The sequence below is a fragment of the Oxyura jamaicensis genome, chromosome 1, assembly GCF_011077185.1.
Source record: "Oxyura jamaicensis isolate SHBP4307 breed ruddy duck chromosome 1, BPBGC_Ojam_1.0, whole genome shotgun sequence".
NCBI lineage: Eukaryota > Metazoa > Chordata > Aves > Anseriformes > Anatidae > Oxyura > Oxyura jamaicensis.
Genome location: NC_048893.1, coordinates 90,491,280 through 90,515,538, shown reverse-complemented (window position 1 = coordinate 90,515,538; position 24,259 = coordinate 90,491,280). Strand labels below are relative to the sequence as shown.

Sequence of the window (24,259 nt, the reverse complement as noted above, 5' to 3'; positions counted from 1 at the left end):
TTATCACAAATTGCTGGTAATTCCTCCCCACTAGCATTCTTATGCCAGGTATCTGCATACTCAATGTCTCCATCATCTAACCACACTGCTGCTTTTCTAACACTGGTGCGACACGACCCTTTTACTACAAAACAGGCACATCCCAGATGTTCTCCTGCCATTTTTAAAATCTGAGATAACAAGCAATAAATCAGAGTAATGTTTATCGCCCACAAGACAGCACTGAGCAAATCAATTCCATTACTGTATTTTATTAACATACCTGCTAGTGGGGGAATAAAAAAGGGAAAGCATAGCTAAGACAACTAAGTGGGCATGAAATTCTAGGAATGGGAGAGACTGGGAGAGCTGCTCTTTATTAACTTCAATGTCACTTGAAAAAATAATAATGGTGTTTATCATTTTCAAGATGTGTCTTTATGTTGTACCTTAAAAAGCCATAGTTTGGCTTTAGTCTCTGCTGGTGCATGCCTTCTGTTATACCACTGCAAAATGTTTCTCACCTGCATGGCGGAACTGCACTCAGAACTTCACACTTGGAAAAGAATAACAAAGATGCGATGCAATAATGGTGATCTTGGACCTCAATATCAGGCAACCAATTTTTAACTACAGTATTCTTTTGTTAGTTCACTGAAAGGAAAATTTAGTTAACACAGCAATGTGTGAGCACAGAACATACACATACACACAGTTTCTATGAGGCAGTGTATGTACAAAAGGGAATGAAGCTTGCGCACCATTCCTACCAATGTTGTTTCAAATAAAATCAGTCAGCAAGTTTCAGAGCACCAAAGCAATTTAGAACACACAGCAACAATGAAATCCTTAATGAAACATCTTTAGCTACAGTGAAAACAGTTATTTTCTATTTGCTTTATTACAAAATGTGCATCAAAATGTTTATTTTCATTGGGTATCTATTTCTACATCTTTACATCTAATTATTTCTGTTTACAGTTATTAATTTATTCACAAAAGTACAAGTGTGCCCTCTAGTGCCTAAAATATGCAAATTGAGTGATATTAAAGCATTATTTTTCTTTTCCTTTGAATGTTAAAAGATTTCAATCTGGATGTTCCTTGAGTCTAGGATAAGGCGGGACAGACAAAAACACATGCAGGAAGGTTTTATTCACATCGTACTGCAAAACTGACCAGGGCAGTCCAAAACATTTGTTCTCACCTGATGTAACCAGTCTGCCTTGGTTTTCTTGGGCACCCCAAAAGCCTGACTGTTTGTTAGAGGAAGGCAACAAAGAAAAAACCTGAAGAAGGTCTACTGGCTGCTGAACAAAGACGTGCATTACTGTAAGTAACACACAGTCTGCAAGTGAGGTAAAAATAAAGCAACAAAATACAAAAAAACGCAGGTGGGATTTGCTCTTCTCTATGATATGAATGGAAACATGCAAATTCAAACACCAAAAAAAGAAGATCAGAGGAACTGTGTTTTCAAAGGGACAATGTTTGATTTCAAGTTGAATCAGGAGGGGAAAAGGAAATCCTCTCTTCACAAATTAAAACTACACATTGCAGAAGCAAGCATTTGTCATTTCTGTATTACAGTTTAAGGCCAAAAACATGAAAGCACTATCCTTTCTTCATGTGTCCAGCAGGAGATTACTGAAGACATCTCCTGAGCCCTGATCCTCTTAAAGACCCTCGCTCTGTGACGGAGGACACTTGGAAGTGCAGAGTTGCCCCAAGAATGAAATCAGGAACATCCTTACACAGGTTGTCAGATCAGACAGTTTTGTAGCTAGCTCTGTGGCATTTGTGGAGGTAGTCTCTCTACCTACAAATCGTATTCTCTGTTCAATTCAGGCACACAGATACGGAAAGCTAGATGGCATGATTACCCCTTCAGCATGTTGCAAGCTCTTGAGATCTGGTGGCTTCTGCTTTCCTTGCCTATGTAATTCGAATGTATGGGAGCTGAAATCCACAGAATTGAAAAAAACCAAACCATTCTTCTTAAACTTCATTAAAGAGGAAGACGTCAATAAGCGACCATTATTCTTGGATGTCCGTTTGTTTGGGTTTTGTTTTTCAATGGTTGGGATTGGTCGTGTGCTCCAACAAGAATGTTCAGCTGCCCACTCCAGCACTGTGACATTCAGAGCGTAGGATGAAGCCGTAATAGCACTTACAAGCCATGTTCTTTATTGCATCCTGAGCCATTTGTAATAAAATTACCAAGGCAGCTGGAACTGCCCTCCTCATCTGCTAGGGAGGAGGGTGGACCAGCGCACATCAGAGCATGACACAGAAGCTCTTGGACTTGCTTAGGAGAGTCCTGGGCATGAAGCAGGCTTCCTGGCCTGAATCCAGTGGACACATGAAGATATTTAGAAAGCAACACTAGGAAGGGCACAGATTTCACTTCCATAACTTCAGCACCAAGAGGGGAAATTTTCAGGCCTCCTATTTAGTATTCACTGTATAAATACGTATATAAACCTATTTTTTATATGTTATTTATATTACACACATGCACACAAATAACCTGAAAAAATAAGAGATTGCAAAAGAAGGAAATTTAGCAGTGCAACAAATTTAGCAGAAGCTTACCTTGTACTCTATAAAATGTCTCTTTTTTTTTTTTTTTGCTACATTGTCCAGTCCTACATGCAACAGCAACCTACATGTTATAAAAAAATCAATACACTGATGTCTCATTAATTGTGCCAACAGCAGTGAGCGGGGACATTTCACCTCCAGCGCAGACACACGCTCGCATCCCTTTATTATTCTGAACAATACCCATTTCAAAACCTCATCTGGATTTCTTTAACTGCATACATTTGAGCTGGGTTGTCCCGAATTAAAACTTTGCGCTGCCAAAGTGCTCTTCACTGTACAAAATGGAGGAGGTAGGAATGCATGAAATTGCATTAGGAGTAAATACTCTTTCCCTCGATAGGCAGTTGTGAAAGTGGCGGTGGAAAACTGGCATTTTCTGACTCAGCAGACAAAGGGAGCACTGACGGGGAGAGCTTTATTGGTTCTGAGCACTATTACCACAGCAGAGGCGAGCCGACAGAAGCACAAGCGGACAAACAGACGGTAGCCCCGGCTCTGCGTCACCAAACCTACCTGCCAGGTTTTGTCTGCAAGACCAGTTTCCATGCATGTGACCCATCTCCCTGTCCCCTATCCGCAACATCAGAGGCTGGCAGAGGCAGAAACAGGCCCGAGCCTCACTTTTATCGAGCACGGTAAAGCCCCAAGAAGAACCCAATTAACTTCGAGTCCCAAGCTGAGTTTACCAGGAGGACAAACAAAGAAAATTCCTATCATTCCTCGAGTTTTTGCGCTCAGCCTATTCATCACAGAGACCCTACAGCTATCCTACAGCCCCAAAAGTCTCTTGAAGATGATAAAGCCGAATTCAACACAATTCCTTTGCTGCCTGTTTCGGCTCTTCCTGGCTTTCTTCCCAAGCCAGAGACCCTCAAGACAAGTTTCTGGTTTTGCAGAGGCGCTTTGCTAGGACGGGCAGCCTGACAGGTGTGCAGAGCTGCTGCAGAAATCCTATGTCTGGAATAATTACCAGGCCATTTAATAAGGCAAAATAAGTGCAACAGTTGATGACTAGCATTTGGGAGGACAATTTATCTTTAGAGGCTCATTTGTGCTGTGTTCAACTCACCACGATCCTTATCCCTATTCAGTTCGCTTTTAACGCCTAAAATAAATTGGAAAAGTGTGAATATGCCTTCACTACAGAAAGAAAGAAAGAATGATAAAAATCTTCTCCATTGTTTTGTTCTGAAGTCACTTGAGAGACTTCAGTATTAAAAAATTAGAACTCTTTACAAGAGACTGAAGAGCAGTGCAGTGAACATAAAAAAGAGCATTATCTCTTCATCCTACAAAACGCTACTAAATACTGAATGGCGATGCGTGAGGAAAACAGGAAGTACCAAAAAAATAGTAAAATTCCCCTCATTCAACGAAATCTTGAAGAAAAAAAAATATGGTGCAGGAAAATACTCCTTGATACTGAAATACCTCTCCTATATTGAAGCTATCAGGTTCAAAAATCATCTAGAGGGGCTGCTTCTCATTTTACTCCTTGTGATCAAGCAAATTATGAAAGACAGTCTGAATAATGGGCCCAGAGTAAATACACACACACACACACACCTGCATTATGAAATTAGTTGCCCTGACATGCTGTTCTAATATCAGTCAGCCTTCTAGTCTCTTATTTTCTATTTCTATTTGCATAAAAATAAATGCACTAGAAACTTTGCCCTAACAGTTACCTTCCAGTTTTATTGGATAGCCTTCTTACAGCAGCCATTAAGCAGGGAAAAAAAAAAAAAAAAAAAGCAAAAATCCTGAAAAACTTCAGTGCTAGGCACTTTGCTAATCTGGAAAAGCGCAGAAACAGGAGTCAGAAATTGTAGGAATTATATTCTTCCAAGTTAGTTTGGACAAGACTTGTTTTTCTCGAGTTATTCACCCACGTTGTGTATGTTTAAAAGGCAGTGTGTATACCCTACATCAGGCTCTCTTTTAAAATCAGTAGCTGTACACATCAAGAGCAGTAGGGTAAATGCACGTACAGAAAAGTTACAGTCAAGGTAAATGACAGGAAGAGAGAGTGATCCTTTCCCAAACATATTCCAGTATATCAACTCTGACAGCGCCAATGGTCTCTGCTAGAGAATACTACTTGAATTGATTTCTGGTCCAAACTAATTTCAACAAAAGTAGGGAATCTCACAGGAAGACTGCCTTCTTTGCAACCTCCCCTTCCCCCATGTCCGATTTAGTCTCAAAATGGGAGGCAGTGCCTTTTAATTAAGGAAATAAAGATATTCTGAGTATGACCACAAGTCCACAAAGGTGTATTTTAAAATACTTATAACATTTTTATAACAAAGTCTTTTTTTTCCCTCCAAGTTTACAAAAATCTGAGTTGTTTTTCCTTTTTCATCTCAACAATACAGACTTGAAACCATATCATGGTGCCACGTTTTACACAAAGATTACATGAACTTGCTATAAACGTACCGATTTGCTACACTGTCATCTCCGATAATTTTCATCCAAATGCACCTTCACTGACATTTTTAATCCCCTTCTTCCTCTTCAAGTCAATCAGAACTATGTGGAAGAGGTAACGACAGCTCAATTTTCCAGGCAGCCTCCACATAAATATGGGTACAACAAAAAGCAGGTGTGCCGGGACTGGAGCATCATCTCACTGTGGATAATGAGCAACTCTGCTTGCAAGAAGCCAGGTACTTAGGGTCTGATGGATTTCCCAAAATGATTTCTACTTGTATCCATGAAAATGGATCTTTCGGGGTGATGGTCAGTGGTGGTGCCCATCCCTTTGTTGAACAATCTGTACGGAGAAAACCTCCTTCAAGATGCTTTACGCTTTCAATAGGTACCACTCGACAGTATTCCTCAAATTCTGGATTTTAATTAGGAAGTGTGTTACATTTAGTGTTGCTGGTCGTAATTGTCATTTCCTGGAAAAACCAGGAGGCCATGTAATACTGGACACAGCACTGGACGTACTGAGAGACGTCTGTTCTAGTATCTAGCTGCCATTCCTGAACTTCCATCCCATTCCAGGTTTTTTTGGAAAACAAGGGTAACAAAACCAGTGACATTCTTTCTGAAAAGTCCCAGTAATGCAGCAATAATGAGCATTAGGTGTCAGCTAGGGACTGTTATTCTCCACTGCCAAATCATATTTTTGTGTATTGTACGAGGGAAAGTGGCTTTAAATCCACTGCAGGAGTGGCCTTTTATAATGTGATTAAATTAAGTAAAATGATCAGTTGTCCAAAGTTAGTTCCACCACAACAGTCAGTTACAAATCACTTGGAAAACAACTCAAACTTGCAAAGGATGATTTTTCTTTTTTTCCTGAAGAAATGATGATGTCTTGGATTCTTAATTGCTTTGTGCATTCAGAGATGTACGTATTTGTGATTGCAGGAATACATAAAACATCTACACGAGTACTTCTCCCCCTCCTCATAAAAGGCATTTTTACAGACACCAGAGCTGTTCCTTAAACAACACTATCAACCAAATAAAAAGCTGACAGAGAACTGAAGCAACCTGAGTGGACTCGAGACAACGTTTTTATTCTCCCTGCACAGCAGACACAGACCAGCTCAGCCCCTACCACCCATCAGTTCTGCACCTCTGCCTCAACACGTCTTCCAGCACCGCGGGCATCCCCAGTGTATTGAAGAAAGCTACCCAGGGTAATCGTGACTGCCTTGGGAGACTGATGCAGAGTCATGACAACGCAAAGTAATTATTGCCTTCTTAATAAACATCAGAAATGCTACGTTTTTAAACCCTGTGGAGCACTATTATAATCCCAACGTTGCCTATTCAGTAAAGATTTCAATACTCTGGCACACAGTTAAGCTACTCAGGACGGGGTTCTGTTGCCTAAGCCAGGCCTCCAGTGCTATGAGAAGTGATGGAGACCCCCCCAAGGGACTGGTAGATGTGCCAGCGGGCCCTCAGAAGAAGTCCACCCTTCTGGAGCAGTAGCTGGAGGCCAGGCAGCCCATCTGGATGGCCAACGCACAGGGTGGAGTAAATTTTCTTGCCCCCAGGCTTTGCAGCAGCTTTCTTAGACCCTGCCTCCCAGTCCTGCGGTCACCAACTCGTGAGCATTTACATTTGGGCTCCCTTTCAAGCACACAAGTAATCCCTGAGGTCAACAGAAGGGAGGTTTGGTGGAAGAGTTATGCCTAAACGTAAATATCCTCAAGATCAAGATTTAAGAGCCACGGCCTTTGAGCCCTCACTCCTCACAGCTCTCCTGTTGACCTTGTGCAACATTGGCGAGATCAGCTACATGCAGAAGTGCTAGCAGTCACAGGAGCTGCAATTTGTTTGCAGAATGTGACTCTCAGCCGAAGGTACAAACACATAATTATTATAATAAAAAGGATAAAGACCATGGGACGAAGAACAGATTCATTTATAGTCTTGAAAAAATATCAGGCAAGACAGTTTTGTGTTCTGCCACTGCCTCTTATTTGAATGCAGAAAGGCAGGAAAATTGGTAATAAAAACTCTTGATTTCTCAGAGGCTACCCCAGAAGAGAAGGAGAGTCATAGGGGAGCACAGCGTGCTCGATATTTTTGCATCTTGGTGCAGAGCCAAGACATACGCAGAAGCCAAAATAGAGCATGCTAGGGACGAGCTCCTGAATAGCTCCAAACTGCACCACCAGGGACTACCTCCGCTCTACGCAGCGCTCCTGGGCCAAGCAGAGGCGATAATTTATTGTACAGCTGGATGGATTGTTACACCTTAAAGAGCTAATCATTAGTTTTTCTTTAGAGGTACGCTCATGAAACTTTCACTAAAGCAGATGAGCCGGCATGTTAATGCCAGGCTTTGCCATGAAGTTTATTTGGTGATTTTATACTGAAAAACTGCATTTCTGTCCTACGAAGATGCAGTAGTATCCAAATCCTTTTCCCACCCGCCCTTTATGAAGTTACAGTGTGTTCTGAAGACATCACATGTCAATGCACTTGTATCACCTCATAATTAGCTGTAATTACTATATGATTGTTTCCAGACTTAAGCGCAGTTAACCATTAACCTGTGTTTGCAGACTGTATTTGCTGAACAGCATGCCATGTTCCTTCATTCTCCAAAGCTATGTCATCGTTCAGTTACAGACCTTATCAGAGTGGCCAACCAAAACAGTTTTTGCGGGGGTGAGGGGAAAAGGCCACATATATCTAGTTATTACTTATATATATATGTATATTAATCAAACATGACAGTTTTCTATAAAAGCTTGTCAAGAAACAAAACAAATGAACATGGGTACTGCTAGCTTTCATGCTTTTTGAATCAAACATTCAAATATCCAATCCTATTCTTTGTGCATATAGAAGGCTAAGAAAAAGGGGAATCAAAACAACTCAAACTCCCAGTTAGATTTCCTTACTGTGTCTGATCTGTAGATGTACACATCTTTAATGGGGAAATAAAAGATGTACTTTGAGTCTCCACCATAGCATAACCATAATTTAGTTGTTTCTTCCATAACAATGAATACATTGTTAACTCTTCCATGGGCAGATTTGTAAAGCATTTGGAGTAAGATTCAGCTGTTGTGAAAAAATACAATATAAAGAATATTGTATTCCATGTCATTTAACCATTCTAGCAATAAAGATAATCAACAGAATGCCAAGGAAGACAGAAGTTTTGTACACAGAAGAATGCTATGCTTCTTGAACCTTTTATTTAAAAAAAAAAAAAAGAAATATTTAATGGGTTTGTGTAATCACATCTGTGGGACTTGCCCTGCATTACGTTAGAAATCGAGGTGTTACAAATCTCTGCCAACTTTAAAGAAAGTGCTTGATACACAAATATACCACGAGATAAACTGAAATAATCTGTCAATCACTCACGTAATGGCCATTATATTCAGAGAAGCATAAGTATTGTATTTGAAGATTGCTTTGCTGCTCCTGTACATTTGCTGGGGAAAAAACAGGAAGGATTTGGAAGGAAATTCAAGACACTTGTCACCCAGCTGCCATCAGTATTCCACTTCCACACAGGACCCGTGGCAGCCTACCCCCTGCTGCAAACTGTTCACCTCTCTAGAAACTAAACCTATGGCTTTAAACCTGTGACTTCCAGCTGCTGCCACAGCAACTCAGCCTGAGAAAGACTGCTGGCTGCCAGCTTGGCCAGCGTGAGGAGTTCCTCTGAGGTCTCCAGTGCTACCCTTCTGCTGCTGTCCCAGCTGGGGAGCCAAGCTTTGTCAGAGACAGACTCATCTTCCTCTCACTGCTCAAGCAAGCAGCGATGTGTCATCGTGTCCAGCAAGCTGCACTGGCACGACACATAAAACAGATTGTTCAATGGCACGTTACCTGGAAATGCTACGTTGGGATGGAGCCAGGCTGAGATTATGAATGACTTCAAGGGATTTCTCAATAAACCCATGAAATTAGCTCCGCTACCATGCTAAAATGAGGTATTATTAGCACTAACAGCAGCTATTTATATATTCCAGCACTTTTCCAGCAGGTTTCCTGTTCTGAAGGCCAGGAAGCACGTGGAAAATGGAAGGAGTTTGGTGACCCTGGTTGGGAGGACTTCTGATGCAGCCTCGGGTGGTCTAGGCAGTAGCTACACAATGTACTGGAACAGGCTTTTACGCCAAATCCAATTCTCAGCAGTACAAAAAGCATTCATCCTAAAGCAGCTTTGGGAGGATGAGGAAATCTAATCCTAGAGGGAACCCCCATGCCCATGTACAATAGAAATCCCACCCACACCAAAACAATTTTCTGGATGTGCATCAAAGAGCATACACACTTCAGGAAGTATGCAGAAATTACTCAGCTCCAACCTGTGTCAATATTGGCACTGGGAAATGAAACTGGGCTTCCAAAACTGATGCTAGGAAAGACTCCGCTTGTCAGAAACTTCATGAAAGTGCTAATGTAATGTTACCTGCACATTGCTGATAGCAATATAGGTACAGACCTTTGTAAAATACAGTTATGACATGAAAATATCTTTTTTTTTTTTTTTTTCCAAGACTAATTACATGTTTTAAGAGCTTTTATTTCAAGGTGCCCTCAGTTGACAGTTATCTCCTCCAACACATAAATGAAAGAGCAAACTTCTACTAAGACATTTGCAAAAAACATCTCCAACTGGATTTCAAGTCCACAATCAAATCTTACTTCATAACAGATGTTCGTATTTGAGGGGAAAACTATTGGAAGTGTGTAGGAAACATGAAATTTTACTTCTTAATCCTAAATCCAGTAACTCATGTAAGTAAAACTACCTTACAACAACATCTTAAAATTCTCCCCTTCATTCAAAATGAGGAGTTTTGCAAACTTGACAGGAGCTTATTTCCCCTGGTTTTGTTTCTAATAAACAGTGCAGTTGTCATTATCTGTCTCAGCTCGGTCACTCAGTGCTTGCTGCCCGGGGCCTTGCATAAGGAGACTGTATGTCACGTTACTTCCAGTACGTGCTTACGAAGTACAACAACTGAACACTGGGAAGATTTACCATAGGCAGGGTTTAACCAAAGAAATACCCACATTTCTTGCTGTTCCGTCACCACGTACTGGCTGATGAGCGAGGAAGGAGGAGAGGCAAGCACAGGGTGCCCCACCAGCTGAAGGCCTGCAGGGGGGAGGCAGCCCCCGCCCCAGCTCTGTCCCTGGGCCGTCAGCGCTGCAGACTGGCTCACCTCTGCCGCTGGGCAGAGGACGCCCAACACGAAACGCATCGCCAGCACTCCTGCTGCCTGGCTCGTTCCTGAAATGCCAGATGCCCTGGCAGCCGATAACCTGTGCACATCCCAGCACGTCATTCGGGGCTGAGGGGAATTAGAAGAGGAATCTGGCAGAGGCCAGGGGAGATACGAATGGCACACGTGTACACGCATGAATGCCTCTCCCTTCACATAGCTCTAAATAAAATTAAGCCGCTCATGTCATTTCCACTGCCAGATTAGCTCAAGCATGTTAAATTCCCAATTCATCTCATTCACCTCACTTTCATCCATACTACATTCTGCCTTCTATTCATATCCACAACGATCACTGACAGCAGCAGAAAAAGTAGCGTAAATCCAGCAACAAAACACTCAGGAGTGAGAAGTTAATGGGAACTATGGAACTACCTTTTTTCCCCTCTTTTTTCCATCTTTTTAAATTTTAATAGTATGATATTAACATGCTATGGGATAATTACTTAACCATTTTATTTCTTTTGCTGCACATAAGAGATTAAAGCACTGAATTCATCCAAACCCAGTTTAGTTAAGCAGGTGAAGGAATGGTTAGTTTGGCGGTCAGCTTCTTCCCTAGCCAGGAACGAGAACCCTCCTTGACCTTTCAATTAAGCCAACCAAGGAATCCCCTTAGAACTATGGCTTTTAAGTAAAATAGACAAAAATAAGGAAACCTCAATGCAAATCAAACAGACCATTCAGTGTAACAAATAAAATAGTAGAGCAACAGAAAAAAGGGTGGTAGTGATATAAGCAAACACCAAAAACTGTTTTCCTTTTTTAAATATTTCTCTTCAGTCTTAACTACAAAGCATTCATTTAGTTTTCAATTATGGGTCATGCAGTTTCCCTTTAGACAAGTATGAAATTGTTATAGCATGACAGCAAGGCTTTTAAATGTACAGATCCCCAAGTATGGGGTCTTGGGACAGAAAACGAGGCAGGCAGGAAGGGAAGGATATCTATGTCTATAGGCCTAGGTATGTGGACTTTGAGAGTAAGAAATAGAGGGGATGTTTGGGACTTATTACCAGGTCTCAAGTATCTAAGAGAAGAAAGGGAAGACTTTACTTGAAGAAAACTTCTGAACATGATAGAAGTGGAAGGGCTGGTATTCCTGGCCCTTTCTGGAGGGTAGCTAAGCTAATTACACATTAAGAATGTATAAAACCAGGGCTATCCTTACAATAAACACTGAAGCTCTCACACATTACAACTTTAAAGAACAATATCTCTTGATCTGTGAAGACTTTATAAGTCAGTTTTATCTTTACAGGATTCTTGGCTGGAAAGAAATATGGAGGACATGGAAAAATAACCAGTTGTACACAATGTATTTTATCCTGCACATACTTTGCAACATGAACTGGTCGTATTTAATGGCAACTAATAATTCATTATTACACCTCACAAACAAAAGTGGATATTGGAGAAACACATGGAACAAGAGCAGTATTACTTTATCATCTAATTATCTTGATAAAGTGACTATATGCTTCATACAGACATCAGCAAAACATGTTTATGGAACTAAAGAATCCCTCAGGCTGTCTCTAGATGACAGGAAGATTATTCAATCCTGGACATTATACGGTATGTGGACCTTCTGAGTATGCAGAGAAATCTGAAAGGAGTTTGTGGAAACTCTTCCTGGGCCTGAATTTCAATATAGTTTGTTTCATGGTGGTTGCTTGTTTTCTTCGCTCTCAAGTCTAGCTAGTTTCATCCATTCATTTGGAAGGTACAAAGAAGAGGCAAAAGATGGTTATGTGCTGTTGCTCCTGTTTTGTTTTTTGACCGCTTAGGTTTTATTGTTTTGTTTTGTTTCTTGAAAGCTTGCAAAGTAAAAGTTGTAACAGGCACAGCTTGACTTGGAATCAGATACCATTTGAAGTCTAGTTAAGAAATAACATACCTTGTAAGATTAGCTTCACGTTTTCCTTGTCTCAAGAAACCTACCCTAACCTCAGCAAGGTCTGGACCTTTGTTTTGCAAATCCTGTCAAAGTAGCTAACAACAGACCCCACAAATTATTGAATTTTAGAGGTAACCACTTCAACTCAAACTTACAAACAAACAAACAACACACCATGTTCATGCTTCATTCGGTTGAGAGATGCATGATCGCCTTATTTTGGTGCCTCTCATTCAGCCTAGACACAGCAGAGCCCCCTCCTCTGAGCCCCAGCTCTTCACCTCCGCAGCATTTTGCAGCTCACCTACCAGCGGGCCGAAGGAGTCATCTAGTGGCCGTGAGGACTTCCTGCAGCCTCCCCAGCCTCGGCGCTCAGGGGATCGGGACGCAGAACGTTTCAGAAACACGAAAACCAGCGCAGCACTGGCTGCAGTCCACTGGTGGAGCTTCATCCGGAGGTCTAGTGGTTCAGCAGCCATGCGTTCCTAGCAGCCATTTTTACGATGTGCTGCGCTAATGCTCCCTATCGTGCTTTAACCATCAATTACCCACTTTTGACCAACGTCAAGGCCAGATTTAGGTTCTCTGCTTCATAAACACACTTGGGAGTAGACGTGGCTGCATTGCTTCTAGCTGGTAAGCAGCCTGTTGTCCTTCTTTGAGCAAGTTAAGTGGTGGAAAGCAAAGGCATTTTTGAAATAATGCAGCTACACATGCTAAGCATCAATTTACTTAGCGGTCTTTACCACTGATTAACGAGCAGAACAGCAGAGCAAGCTAACTCACCTTCCCCAGCTCTGATCCCTGCTCTACCACAAATCCATTGCACTGGTTTGGACGAAGCACTTAAGTGTTTAAGCAAGGTTTCTCATCACTGAGGAGCTATCTGCAAATAGCATGCAAAGCTGAGTAAGAACCGCGACACGTGAAACAAGTATTTAGAGCATGATTTAAAATAGCACTTTGATAAACAGTATAAATATGTATACAAATCTTATTGTTAAACTCCATAAAAACTTGTAATGCTTTATAAATTCTCTATTCAACAGCTTCAGAAATATTTAGGGTAGTGTAATTTCATTAGAAAACTTTCAGTATTCATCCCTAGAATGGTGATCGTAACCACATTAGAAATGAAAAAGTGAAAAGATCAGCACATCCATCCTGTTTTTTCAGATGAATATTTTAGTTTGAAACAAACCAGGATTCCAACCAATTTTGGTTACTCCGTATTTATCTTTGTCACCAGCCCGGTGACAGAATCGCAGGCACTTGATCAAAGTGCAAGCTCGTCTGAAATTTCTCCTGGTTTCTGGAAGTCACTTTGCTGCTAAATTAATGCCAAGCTCTGGAAGAAAGTGTTGCTGTTCTTCTTTCGGAGAGAGTAGGGGAACACTGAAGTTTGCCATTTCCATCTTTTCAATTTAAATTCTTGCACTCTTGCTCAGAGATGAACCTAACGCAGTGAACATCATGCACTGAATACCCTCCGCACCATTTTCTAACACACACCTGACTCATGCACTTGCTGTCCTACAGCTTACTCTCTGCAGCAGCAGCCCCACCCCGGGAATCAGGAAATAGGGCTTCTTCGGGCCTCTCCTGGACAAGCCAAAAGGCTCCCTGAAGTTCATGCTCAACCTCCCTGTGACTCACAGCCTCATTCACCTCAGTCCAAAAGGTGTCACCCAGCTTTTTCCATCAACCCTATGCATCCCTTGGGTAGTTCAGGTGAAAAGGGCTGTAAAAAGTGCAAGTTACCTTTCCAGCATTGTAAAGGAGCTCTGACCTATTTCAAACCGCAGCTGATGGCAGAAAGCGGCAGTGCACAACTATACCAACAGATGAATAACAAGAACAAGCCTTGCAAGCCTCATTGTCAAGAGTTGAAGAGAAGCTTCCTTCAAAAAAAGCAGCAGCTACGCAATGTTTAAAGCCAGTGTATTTAGCTCAGCCTCTCTCTGATCTCTGTAGGCAACACCTCCATCTCACTTGTTCATGGGTCTAGCAAATCCAGTGTTGGTTGGATCTGCCGTATGGAGGGGACTTGGAGGAGAAAGGCGGGATCTGAAGCACTTTTCTGTCTGTAAGGTGGGGACACCTCGCCTTAGTAGGTCAGAAATCACTGTGAGCTGGTTCTTGGCACTCACTGCTCTGGGGATGAGTCACAGCAGGATCTGGACGTTAGAGGACAATTCTGCAACCTAGATCTACTATTCTACATTTTAGACAGACATGATTTGTATTGTCAATAAAGATAACACTGTCATTCTGCAGTCTTAATTGGCCATCACCACACGAAGGATAAGGCTGCTCTTATCTGTAAGACTACTACACAAATTTAACCCATTCTATTTTCATTTCTTAATTTTGCTCATGTATTTTACATGCAAGATCCTATTTTGCATGAGCAATGGATGAATGGGTTCACTGCTGGTGTAAAACACCAAAAAATTTCACTGGAGGTCTACAGGAAGATCTATGATGCAGAGCACCTTAGGCCAGATCACATTCCTGCCTCACACCATACACTGAACTGTGCAAAGCGGGCAAGGAGCAGCACCAGTCATTCAAGACTACTTTGTCCTACCTTTACAAAAATGAGATGCACACACATTATTACATGTGAATACCTACGGACATACCTATATGTATACACACGTTTGTATATATGCATATCCACCCCCTTTTTTTTTGTTCCAGGTACTTGTAAAAATAAACAATAACAGAAAAAAATCAACCACACAGTAGGCTGGTTTGCAAAGTAGCCATGCAGAAGAGAAGTAACACTGTCAGACTGTAATAAAAAGACAAAATGCAGAAATGATGCCACAGCCACTCTTCAAGCACCTGCCTACCTTTGCACATGGATATTAAAGCGTGAAGCTCCTTCTGGAGCTTCTGCCAATTCTTCATGTGCTGACCAGTGAAAGCATGGCTGCATTTGGGTAGCACTGGAAGTACCTGGGTTGGCAGACTTCCTTTTGATGAAAGGTTTGTTATATTGATCACCCCAAAAGACCACCACAATCTGCCTTTCTTCAAGGTCCTCCCATAGACTACCTGGGAGCTTTGGTTAGCAGAGTAGCTGTACCCCGTTCAGAGATGTTTCACACAGGGAGCATATTATACTCACATATTCATCCAGAGACAATACAAAATTCCCAAATTATTTCCAGGTATGATTCAAGGAGGTTGACAACCTTAAAACAAACACACCATTGACCAAAGCCTAAGCATCTCAAGACAGCCTTAGTTACTCAGCAGCAGAAATCAGCTAAACAATATCAGTCAACAGATGTCTTTCTCTAAGGGCACTGCCCTGATATCATTCCTCAGCTTGCTGACCTCCAGGACAAGCTGAAATACCTCTCTCAGAACTTCTAGCTGCAAAGGAATTATCTGCTTTATATACATCTGTCAACCCATAGTGCAGGAAATTTAATCAGAAGCAACACAGCGAATTACTGATAATATTCAAAAATATATTCACTTATTCTGAAAACTCAGCTGCAAAGCAGCTCTTCTCCTCTGCCTCACCAGCACTTCACCAATGTATTGATCCACATTCTTTGTCTCATCTTCCAGACAGGAGATGTCCATACTTGCAGAAAACATTTCCAGGTGGAGACTCGGAACTCACAAGCCTTAGTGGAAAACGTTGAACACTCAAAAGGAGTGCTGGACATTCACTAAAAGCCCAGCATCTAATTCAGGAAGTCTCTACCACAGTCTTATACACTTTAAATAAACAATGGACAACAGAAGAGGAGGGAAGGCCTCAGCTGTGTTGCTAGAAACTTTTAGAGCTTTTTCAAACGGAACCTGGCTAGCTGGCTGCCTTCTTGCAACCTTAAAGGGGGAAAAAATAGCTTAAACCTACTAACTCTATTGGCCCTGATGAAATAAGAACCTACTTTCTGAGCAAGTTCCACCAACATGGGAGGTGTTACTGGGGACTGCAATGTTGTCAGTGCACACAGGCCCAGATGGAATCGGCTCGCCTTTTTACCTGAGCGACTGCCAGACATCTACACAGCTGATTCCTATTGCTGGAGTTACTCCATGTATCAACGAGCTTCGAGGAGCACCATCAGTTACAAAAAGCAAGTAATTTAGCAGAGTGTGGAACACTTAGCTACATTACTATCACTTTAAGCTCTAAAAACATGCATTCTTATAGCCAGCTGGGAACAGGAAAACTCAATTAAATTATATTCACTTCTCTTACAGACAGTTTCACTTTTGAATTGCTAGTCTGGGAAACAAATGTTTTGCTTGAACATCTGCATAAAGGCACCACTTCAATTTTATGGTATCAGGAGGTTAAAATATTTTCAAAAACACTTCACATTAGAATAACTATGTAACAGATGAAAGGGGAGGGATCCATTTTGAGCATCTCTGTTCTGCAGTTGATCCTGCTCATCTTTAGTTCAAAATGCACACAATTGTTCTGGCAGAATATTTTGGGGCTGCTTTTGGAGAAGAAAAAAAAAAAAAAACACATTTCCCACCTAATCAAGTTTCACATCCAAAAACCCTCGACTCGAATGCTGCCAGGGTCTCATCCCAGGTTAGCTGTCAGAAGACAGACTACATCCTGAAGCTACACAGTGAACCGGCTGCCCACGCCATCCCATGCCAAACGTAGGCACACATGTTGTTGTACTTTTCCCAATTAAAAAAAAAAAAAAAAAAAAAAAGAGCATTATTCTTGCTATTTAATCCATTAAGTAGCCTCACTACAGGAGAAGGTGAGAGACTTAGTTTCCCTTCAAAAGAACGATAAAAGCAAACCAAACTGACAACTGTTTATGTAGTCCTTGAAATCCTTCTGGTTTTACAAAAGCCCACTGAATTTCCTGCTGCGCAAACTTGATACAAATATTTAAGTAAGTTTCCTTTCTCATCCTGAAACTATCATTCCTTTTGTTCCTCTCCTGCAAACACAGTTTTTGTTTTGTGTAAAGTTTTCATTGGACAGCATCTTTTTGCTGCTTAAGGTTCTCTGAAATATTAGAAAATCAGTGAGGAGCCAATGCATCGCATTTTGCTGTGGGCTTTCAGTTTACTTTGGTAGGGCAACTGAAGGAGTTGAGATGATAGTTCCAACTCCTTATTCTACTATCTGAGCAACTTCCAACCAAAACGAACACCAAGCCTTTAATCCCTTGTCAAAATCCACGAGCACGGATTGCTGTACTTGCATGGAGTCTCGCGGAGGGTAACAAGGCCCCAAACAAATGCACGGGTCTACACGAGCGAATCTCAAAACAGGATCTTTATCTGGGGATGTAACATCCAACTGCCCCAGCCAAAACACAGCCCCAGGGAGTTCACGTAGAAATATTTGTTGCTGCTTTTCGCCAGCACCTAACACACATAACAAAAGCCTGAAAACCACTAACTAAAACTTCCTGAACTCCACAAGTCACATACAAGCAAAAATCACCCTGCTATTTAAAAACAAACAAACAAAAAACTGAAGTACCAGCCACCAATATACACTCTTCTTACAGGCCTGAAGAAGGGAAACTACTTTCTCCTTTAGAGATGCTCTGCCACCAAAGTTTCAGAGTTACTGATTGTGTAAGTGATTTACAGCAACCCTGTGCACCAGCTCTGGACTTAAAAAAATTAACCAGCAGCGTAAATCTGTAGTAAACTGGTATGTTCTGCATCCAGACTGAGCCACCTTGCTAAGCTCACCTGTTAAGACACACTCAAAGTCTCGTGTGATTTTCAAGCATAGCACGCTATGCTGGGTCACACAGAGGAAAGCTCTGCAAGGCAGCACCTACTTCAGAAAGAGTCATGGGAGGAAGATAAAAGCAACATCACAACTGTGACATTATCATCGGCATCAGTAACTAGCTGATGCTATCTAGACTGGAAACTATCCAGACTGCAAAAACTCTGTTTAAAAGATGCATACATATCCCCATCAAAACCAAATACTGACAACAGCAGTCCATTTCTGGGGATACATCCTTCTTCTCTTCCATTTCAATTTAACCTGTGCTTAATGCTCCAGCATATAAAGCAGTTAAGCTAGCATAAGTCAACTCTGTAGGCAAAAGCAATCCTGTCCTTTGCCTTGCTTCTATTCCCCGCATTCCTGGACCCCTTTATTTGGGGACAAGGAAACTGATCATGCAACGTGCCATGAATCAGACTGGAGAACAGATCCATCTGATACTGGTCAGTTCTATCTCCAGTGGAACAAGAAAGTTAAGCTAGTAAAACCCCAGCCATTCCTCCAGCCCAGTTCATTACACAACTGCAGAAACACCAGCATGGCCCCATGGGGTAGCTCCAAGCAGCTGAGGCTGGGACTGTTTGTTTCAGCAACAGTGCTGCCATTAGACGTGGTGTTCCACTATTACCTCCATCAAATTCAGGCGTGGGTGTTTCACTATTACCTCTGTCAAATTAGCCTTATTCGCTTCTTTGCCAGGGAGCTGCAGTTCAAATAACTTATTGCATCTTCTCTCTGAGTTGAAGATGGGGTCAGCGTTACATAGGTAGGGAACTGGAGGTGAAAAAAGACTCTGGCAGCTATATCCCTCACTCTTCTCTTCATGCCTACAGAGAGTACTCATTAATTAACACCTTTTCAATCTCTCCTACAAGGAGGGGTCAAACTTGCAGCCTTCAGCTCACTCCAAAATATAGCAACAAACATTCACAAGCTAACTGAAGACCAGCTTGCCAAAACGTGATAGAAGCAGCAAATGCTTTGACCCTACCCATGGGCAAGACTGGCAAATCAGTTACAGGCACTTGGGCCTTGGCTCTGCTGATACAGACTGGAATTTTTACAGCAGCCTCCTGTGAGTTAGAACAACAATTCTGAAAATAACTGAAAATAAGTCCAAAATGAGCGAAACAGCACTGCAGTCCAGCAGCTGCTAGGCTTGATGCTTGACATCATGCCTATGTTCTCAGAGCTGCAGCCCGTCTGTGCAGGCAGAAAGCAAATAAAAACAAGGTAACTTTGGTGAGTAAGAGCTGGGTACCTGGGCCCATATGGGAAATGGACGTGCACCTATAGGATAAGCACATTTTCCACATGTTTCTTGTTGAAATGTTAGTTCAGAATAACGCTATGGTCAAGCTGCTATCATCTTTGGAGTTGACGCACTGAGGCAAATGGGGGCACATCATCTTTCCAACACCCTGACAGCGCGTCAGGCGCCTTTAACCACGGTTTTATCCCTCCGAGCGACAACATAACACAAGGTTAATTTCTTGAGCACAAGTCTCTAACAAGAAGTGGGTTTAGAAGCTATGAATTTACAGAACACATAGAGGCAAAAACATATAGGGTAGCATCCCCAGCGCCTAAAAACCCAGGAAGATACAAGGCCACACATGACTGGAAATTTTTATCATTACTTCCTATACTGCTCCTCCCCCAGCAGTACCACTGACTGGACAGCAAATGCAGTCTGTTTTTCCTCTGCCCGTACACATTTACCTACAGAGCTGTTATGTTACAAGAGATGAGCGTGGCCCAGTAACACTCCAGCAAAATATGCTCCTATGTGTCCTGATAAAAGACCATATTTCACTTCATGGCGAAACCAATGCAGTAAACTCCATGTCACAGAAAACAGCCATGCCTGGGGTACGCTCTGGCCTGGATCTAGAGGGCAAGCAATCCTGAACAGGCCTCAGAGCCTGGGACACGTCCTCCACGATCCTGAGCAAGGCCCTTCATTTCTTCCTATTCTCCCTGGTCACCTGTTCATCTGACAGGTAACGTGTGCTTGCAAGCAGAAGGCAAATGAAGGATGCCACAATGCAAAATAAACAGCAAAGTGCCACCAGCTACGGACTACTGATTTTAGAGCTACATTGGAAGGGATATTGAGAACCTGTTTAAAAAGCTAAAAGCTGGTTAAAGAACCTGTGATGTTTACATTGCCCACTCTATAGAGAAAAATGTAATACAAAAATGATGAAAAGTAAAAGCAATACTGGAAAAAACATTTTTTTAAAACAAAACAAAACAAACAACAAAAAAAAACACAAGTTACCCATTTTCTAGCTAAGATATTCTTCCAAGCACTCTACTTTCTCTCAACCAACCTGGCTTCCCCCTGTGGGATTCTTGGCAACTGTAAAAAATATGTATTTTAAAATTTTTGTTTTGTTTTTCCTACCTGTAACTTTATTTCCACACATTACATGATTTGTGTCATTCCTTCACGCATATCACATGATTCTGGATCTGCAGTCACAATTAAAAGGCTGTAAAGTCTCAGATGGGTTGAATAATGCCAGAAAGAAAGTTGTGAAAGTACCTGAGCGTGTCTGTCGTAAGTCATTCGGAGTGAACTTTACCTTCATCGCCCGTCCTTTACGGCTATATTTGTCACATTTATCTGCGCTTTTCAGTGAAAGAAAAACAAGTTTACACACCGTAAACTTTTATTGACCACAGTCCTTTGCTGCAGCGAGACCCATCATTTCCTGAACGCGCTCTGTCACGACACGAGCAGGAGCCGAAGCATCTCAGCGGGGAGCACAAGGCTGCGGCCGCTCGCTCCTCGGGTGGTGCCTGGCTCCCGGAGCTCCAGCGACCCCGGCGCCCACGCCACGCGAGGCTGGCACTCACCTCCTGCGCCCGCCAGGTCACGGGGCTGGCCGGGCGGCACGGCAGCCTGCCCACCATGCCGGCTGCCCTTCCGCTATGCCGCAGGGTCCCCGCGATGCCGCCCGCCTGGCCTGGCGGCACCAGTAAGGGCCAGCTCCGGACTCGGGGAAATCTCGCTCTCCTTCATGGGAGGAGTAGCCGTGTTCGGAGGAAAGCGAGCAGCAGGAAGCTGACCTCAGCAGCGCCGACGGGGCGGAGCGGAGCCCCGGCTGGCTGCTCCGAGCTCCCTTCTGGCAGCACGGCCGAGCCCCGCTGGATGCCAGCCTCGGCTCCGCCAGCCCCTCGCATGGCAGCTGTGGGCTCCTGGGGAGCCGGGCGGGATGCGAGGCCTCCCCGCTGCACCCCACAGACCCAGGTGGGGTCGGCGGGGAAAGCGGAACGTCAAAGCTGAGCCACCAGGATGCACGGCGAGGCAGGCGGGCTTCGGTGGGAGCCTTCAGCCGCTGTTTCCAAAGAATTAAAACCCCAAATGGCAAACGGGGTGCCAGCGGGTCTTCCTAACACAGGCAGAACCTGGGCTATGCCCAGAAGGGAAAAGCAGACGAGCCCCGTTTGTTTACACTTTTTTCCTAAGTGAGACGGGATCAGCAGGGGGAGTATTCCCACCCAACACTTGCTGTGTTCAGCTCCGAATGCTTTCCCCTCACTAGCTCGGCAAGGCACGACCTACAGGTACTTTGTACTGCGGGGAGAAAACGAAAATAAACAAAAAACCAAGACAGCAAATCACTAAGAGTCCTCACAGTATTTAAAGCCCTGTCTGACACCCTCTACCCTGGTACTGACAGGAAAAGTGAAAAGAGAAGCAGGGCAGCCGAGCAATTTGTGCTTTACCATTTCTTTCAGTTACTTCCTCTTGCCTGCTCAATACAGGAGCCAGCGATATGTCCTTAATGCACATCTGGGAGATCCCACTCCAGAGGACTGTGAAATCCAGCAGCTTTAATCAAAGCATTTAACGAACGTGTTAAAATTCACTGTGTTTTGTTCACTTTTCTGACCACTACTTTGAAGTATTTCCTATACTCGGTCTGCAGACAAATCCAGCTGTTTTTTCCCTGTAAGCAGGCAGAGCTAGCTTACGCCTTGCCAGTACATGAAAGCAGATCTAACTGATCATCAGCTAGCACTTGACATTGCTTTTCAGCCACCATCCTGCCACCTCATTCTTTCCTTTTATTTGTGCAGCCTGAGTAAGGACAGTGCAGAGGCCACACGAAAGGACAGACAGGATTTCCTCAAGGAGCTCCTCAGCACTGTTTCAGATAAAACCGCAGGGAACAGAGCAGAGATCCCCACAGTACGGAGACATAATCACAGCTCTCCTCGCCTCTCTGCAGAGCCTGATCCTCTTCACTTCAAGAGTGGCCAGACAGGACTTGTGCCTTGGTTTGCAGCCTCCACGGCTCACAGCCTGCTTTTGGCAACTGTAGTTAATTTAATTCATCGGGCTGTAAATTGCAGGTTACCTATGCAGATGTACATCCCTAGCTACAGCTCCTCTGATGGAGTACTCAGCTCTGACAGCAGTGGATGCAAAGCCTCATTGCAGCAGCATCTTCAGGTGCAGCAGCAGCAGCGTCAGCAGAGCCACAAGGAGACTGAAGGCAACCTACATCTGAGCATGCAGACTAGGCCAGCCAGGGTATGAGCAGCAACACGCCAGGTCCTATCCACCTGAACCTCAACACATGCAGTTCAGCAGCTTTATCCTTTTTTCTGCACATACTGAAACACTCTGGTTTCACTTTCAGGAGACCTTACTTGTTAGTTTTGGGAAACTATTAGCACTGAAGTGATATACAGCTTCTTCCTCACTAAGATGTATTTTAAAGCCAAAACTATATTGGATCTGGAAACGTAATTTATACAGTCATCTGAGCAGATTTAGTGAGAAGCAAAAAACTGCAGTCCACAAAAACTGCATGGGCTGCTGTTCTGGTGGTGGTGTGTGGACAAAAGAGCAGGCAAGGCTAAAATACAGGTAAGAGCACACCTTGAGAGAGAAGCAGCAAAGACACTCACAAACCTTTTCCAATATAATTACTGTTACATGAAAGCCTGTGCTTCTCTTCAAATCAGAAAACAACACCTGCGCAGCACCATTCATCACAGCTCTGGGCGTCCAACAGAAACAAAAGAGCTCCCAAACCCACATCCCATCCCAGGCTTATCCTGTGTATTTCAGAGAAACTGTTTTCTACTTCTGCTTTGCACAAGAAAGATTCTACAGCACAGAGCAATGCTTCTTCCCTGCTATTCCTGGTCTGAACTTTTGGGTAGACCTGTGCGGTGTCAAGAGTTGGACTTGATGATCCTTAAGGGTCCCTTCCAACTCAGGATATTCTATGATTCTATGATTCTATTCAAACTGAGATAAAGTTTTGAAAGCACACTGTTCAGTTGCCACAAATACTGGCCAGGTATGCTGTTGCTAGTGTACTAGCCTCCTTTCCTCATTTCACATGAACATGTACACCAGACAGAGTACTTCAAGAGATACACAAGACCAATCTCTGGCACTCTTGACACAACAAAGACAATTTATTCCAGCTACCCAGAACACCAGAAGCACTTCAAAAAAAATGTATCCTTAGTAACTGAAAATCATTAGACAATTTATGAGCTAATAAATCACTTAAGACATTACTGAGGTTAAAAATATGCTCTAAGTTTATCCTGACTCTGTAACAAGCTAAAACGCTCTCATACACATCTGTAAGTAACTTTTGCTATTTACTTTGCAAACCACTTATTGTTAGTGTTCTGGAAGACCTTCCTCTATCAGTTACACATCAGTCTCTTACTACTGAACAGACTTGATCCCTAAGATGACAGGTCATACAACAACAAAGCTGGGGAAACACTGCCTGAAGTATTACTTTGTTTTCAGTACAAAAAGCTCCATCTCTTTAGCTCTGTCATTTTACGTAAGAAACTTCCTTGAGAAGCTAGAGTAACATCTGCTTGTACTTCCAAATAGTTATTCTCTGCATCTTTGCCCCTCCCAAGCTGCCTTGGCTGAGGTCATCAAAATAACAAATACATTTTGAATCAAAGTTCACCATTTCAGGAGCTGGACTGTACAAGTCTTCTCAAAGTGAAACAGTTTGTGCTTAACACTACCAACCAGTTAGGCTTCTCTCACTATCTTTGCTGGCTAGCATTATTACCCTGTCCAGAGGTCTCCGGCTTCGGTGGAGATACAGCATTAGATCAGCAGTTTTTACACTGTGGTTGCTATTTCCTGGGGGGGCTGCAAAAATGACTAAGAAGTTTAGTCAGTAGGCTTAAATTAGATTATGTCAGGTATCTATACACTTACTGGACACCTTTTTTTCTTTTCCCCAATGTTTTCCAAGTAAAAAAAGAAGCTGA

At 42.8% G+C, this 24,259-nt stretch overlaps 1 protein-coding gene across 13 annotated transcripts in view; it reads right to left on the bottom strand.

Annotated features, from left to right (window-relative positions):
• BBX (BBX high mobility group box domain containing) overlaps positions 1-24,259 on the bottom strand; it is a 139,796-nt gene that overhangs the window by 87,060 nt on the left and 28,477 nt on the right. For 2 of the 13 annotated variants that reach the window (XM_035315077.1, XM_035315092.1), the window contains exon 1: positions 20,843-21,036. The exons of the other annotated variants lie outside the window; for them this stretch is intronic. In XM_035315077.1, the coding sequence (XP_035170968.1) occupies positions 20,843-20,899 (57 nt within the window). In that variant the 5' untranslated portion in view covers positions 20,900-21,036. Of the gene's footprint in view, positions 1-20,842; positions 21,037-24,259 lie in introns of those variants that run through there. 13 annotated transcript variants of the gene reach the window in all.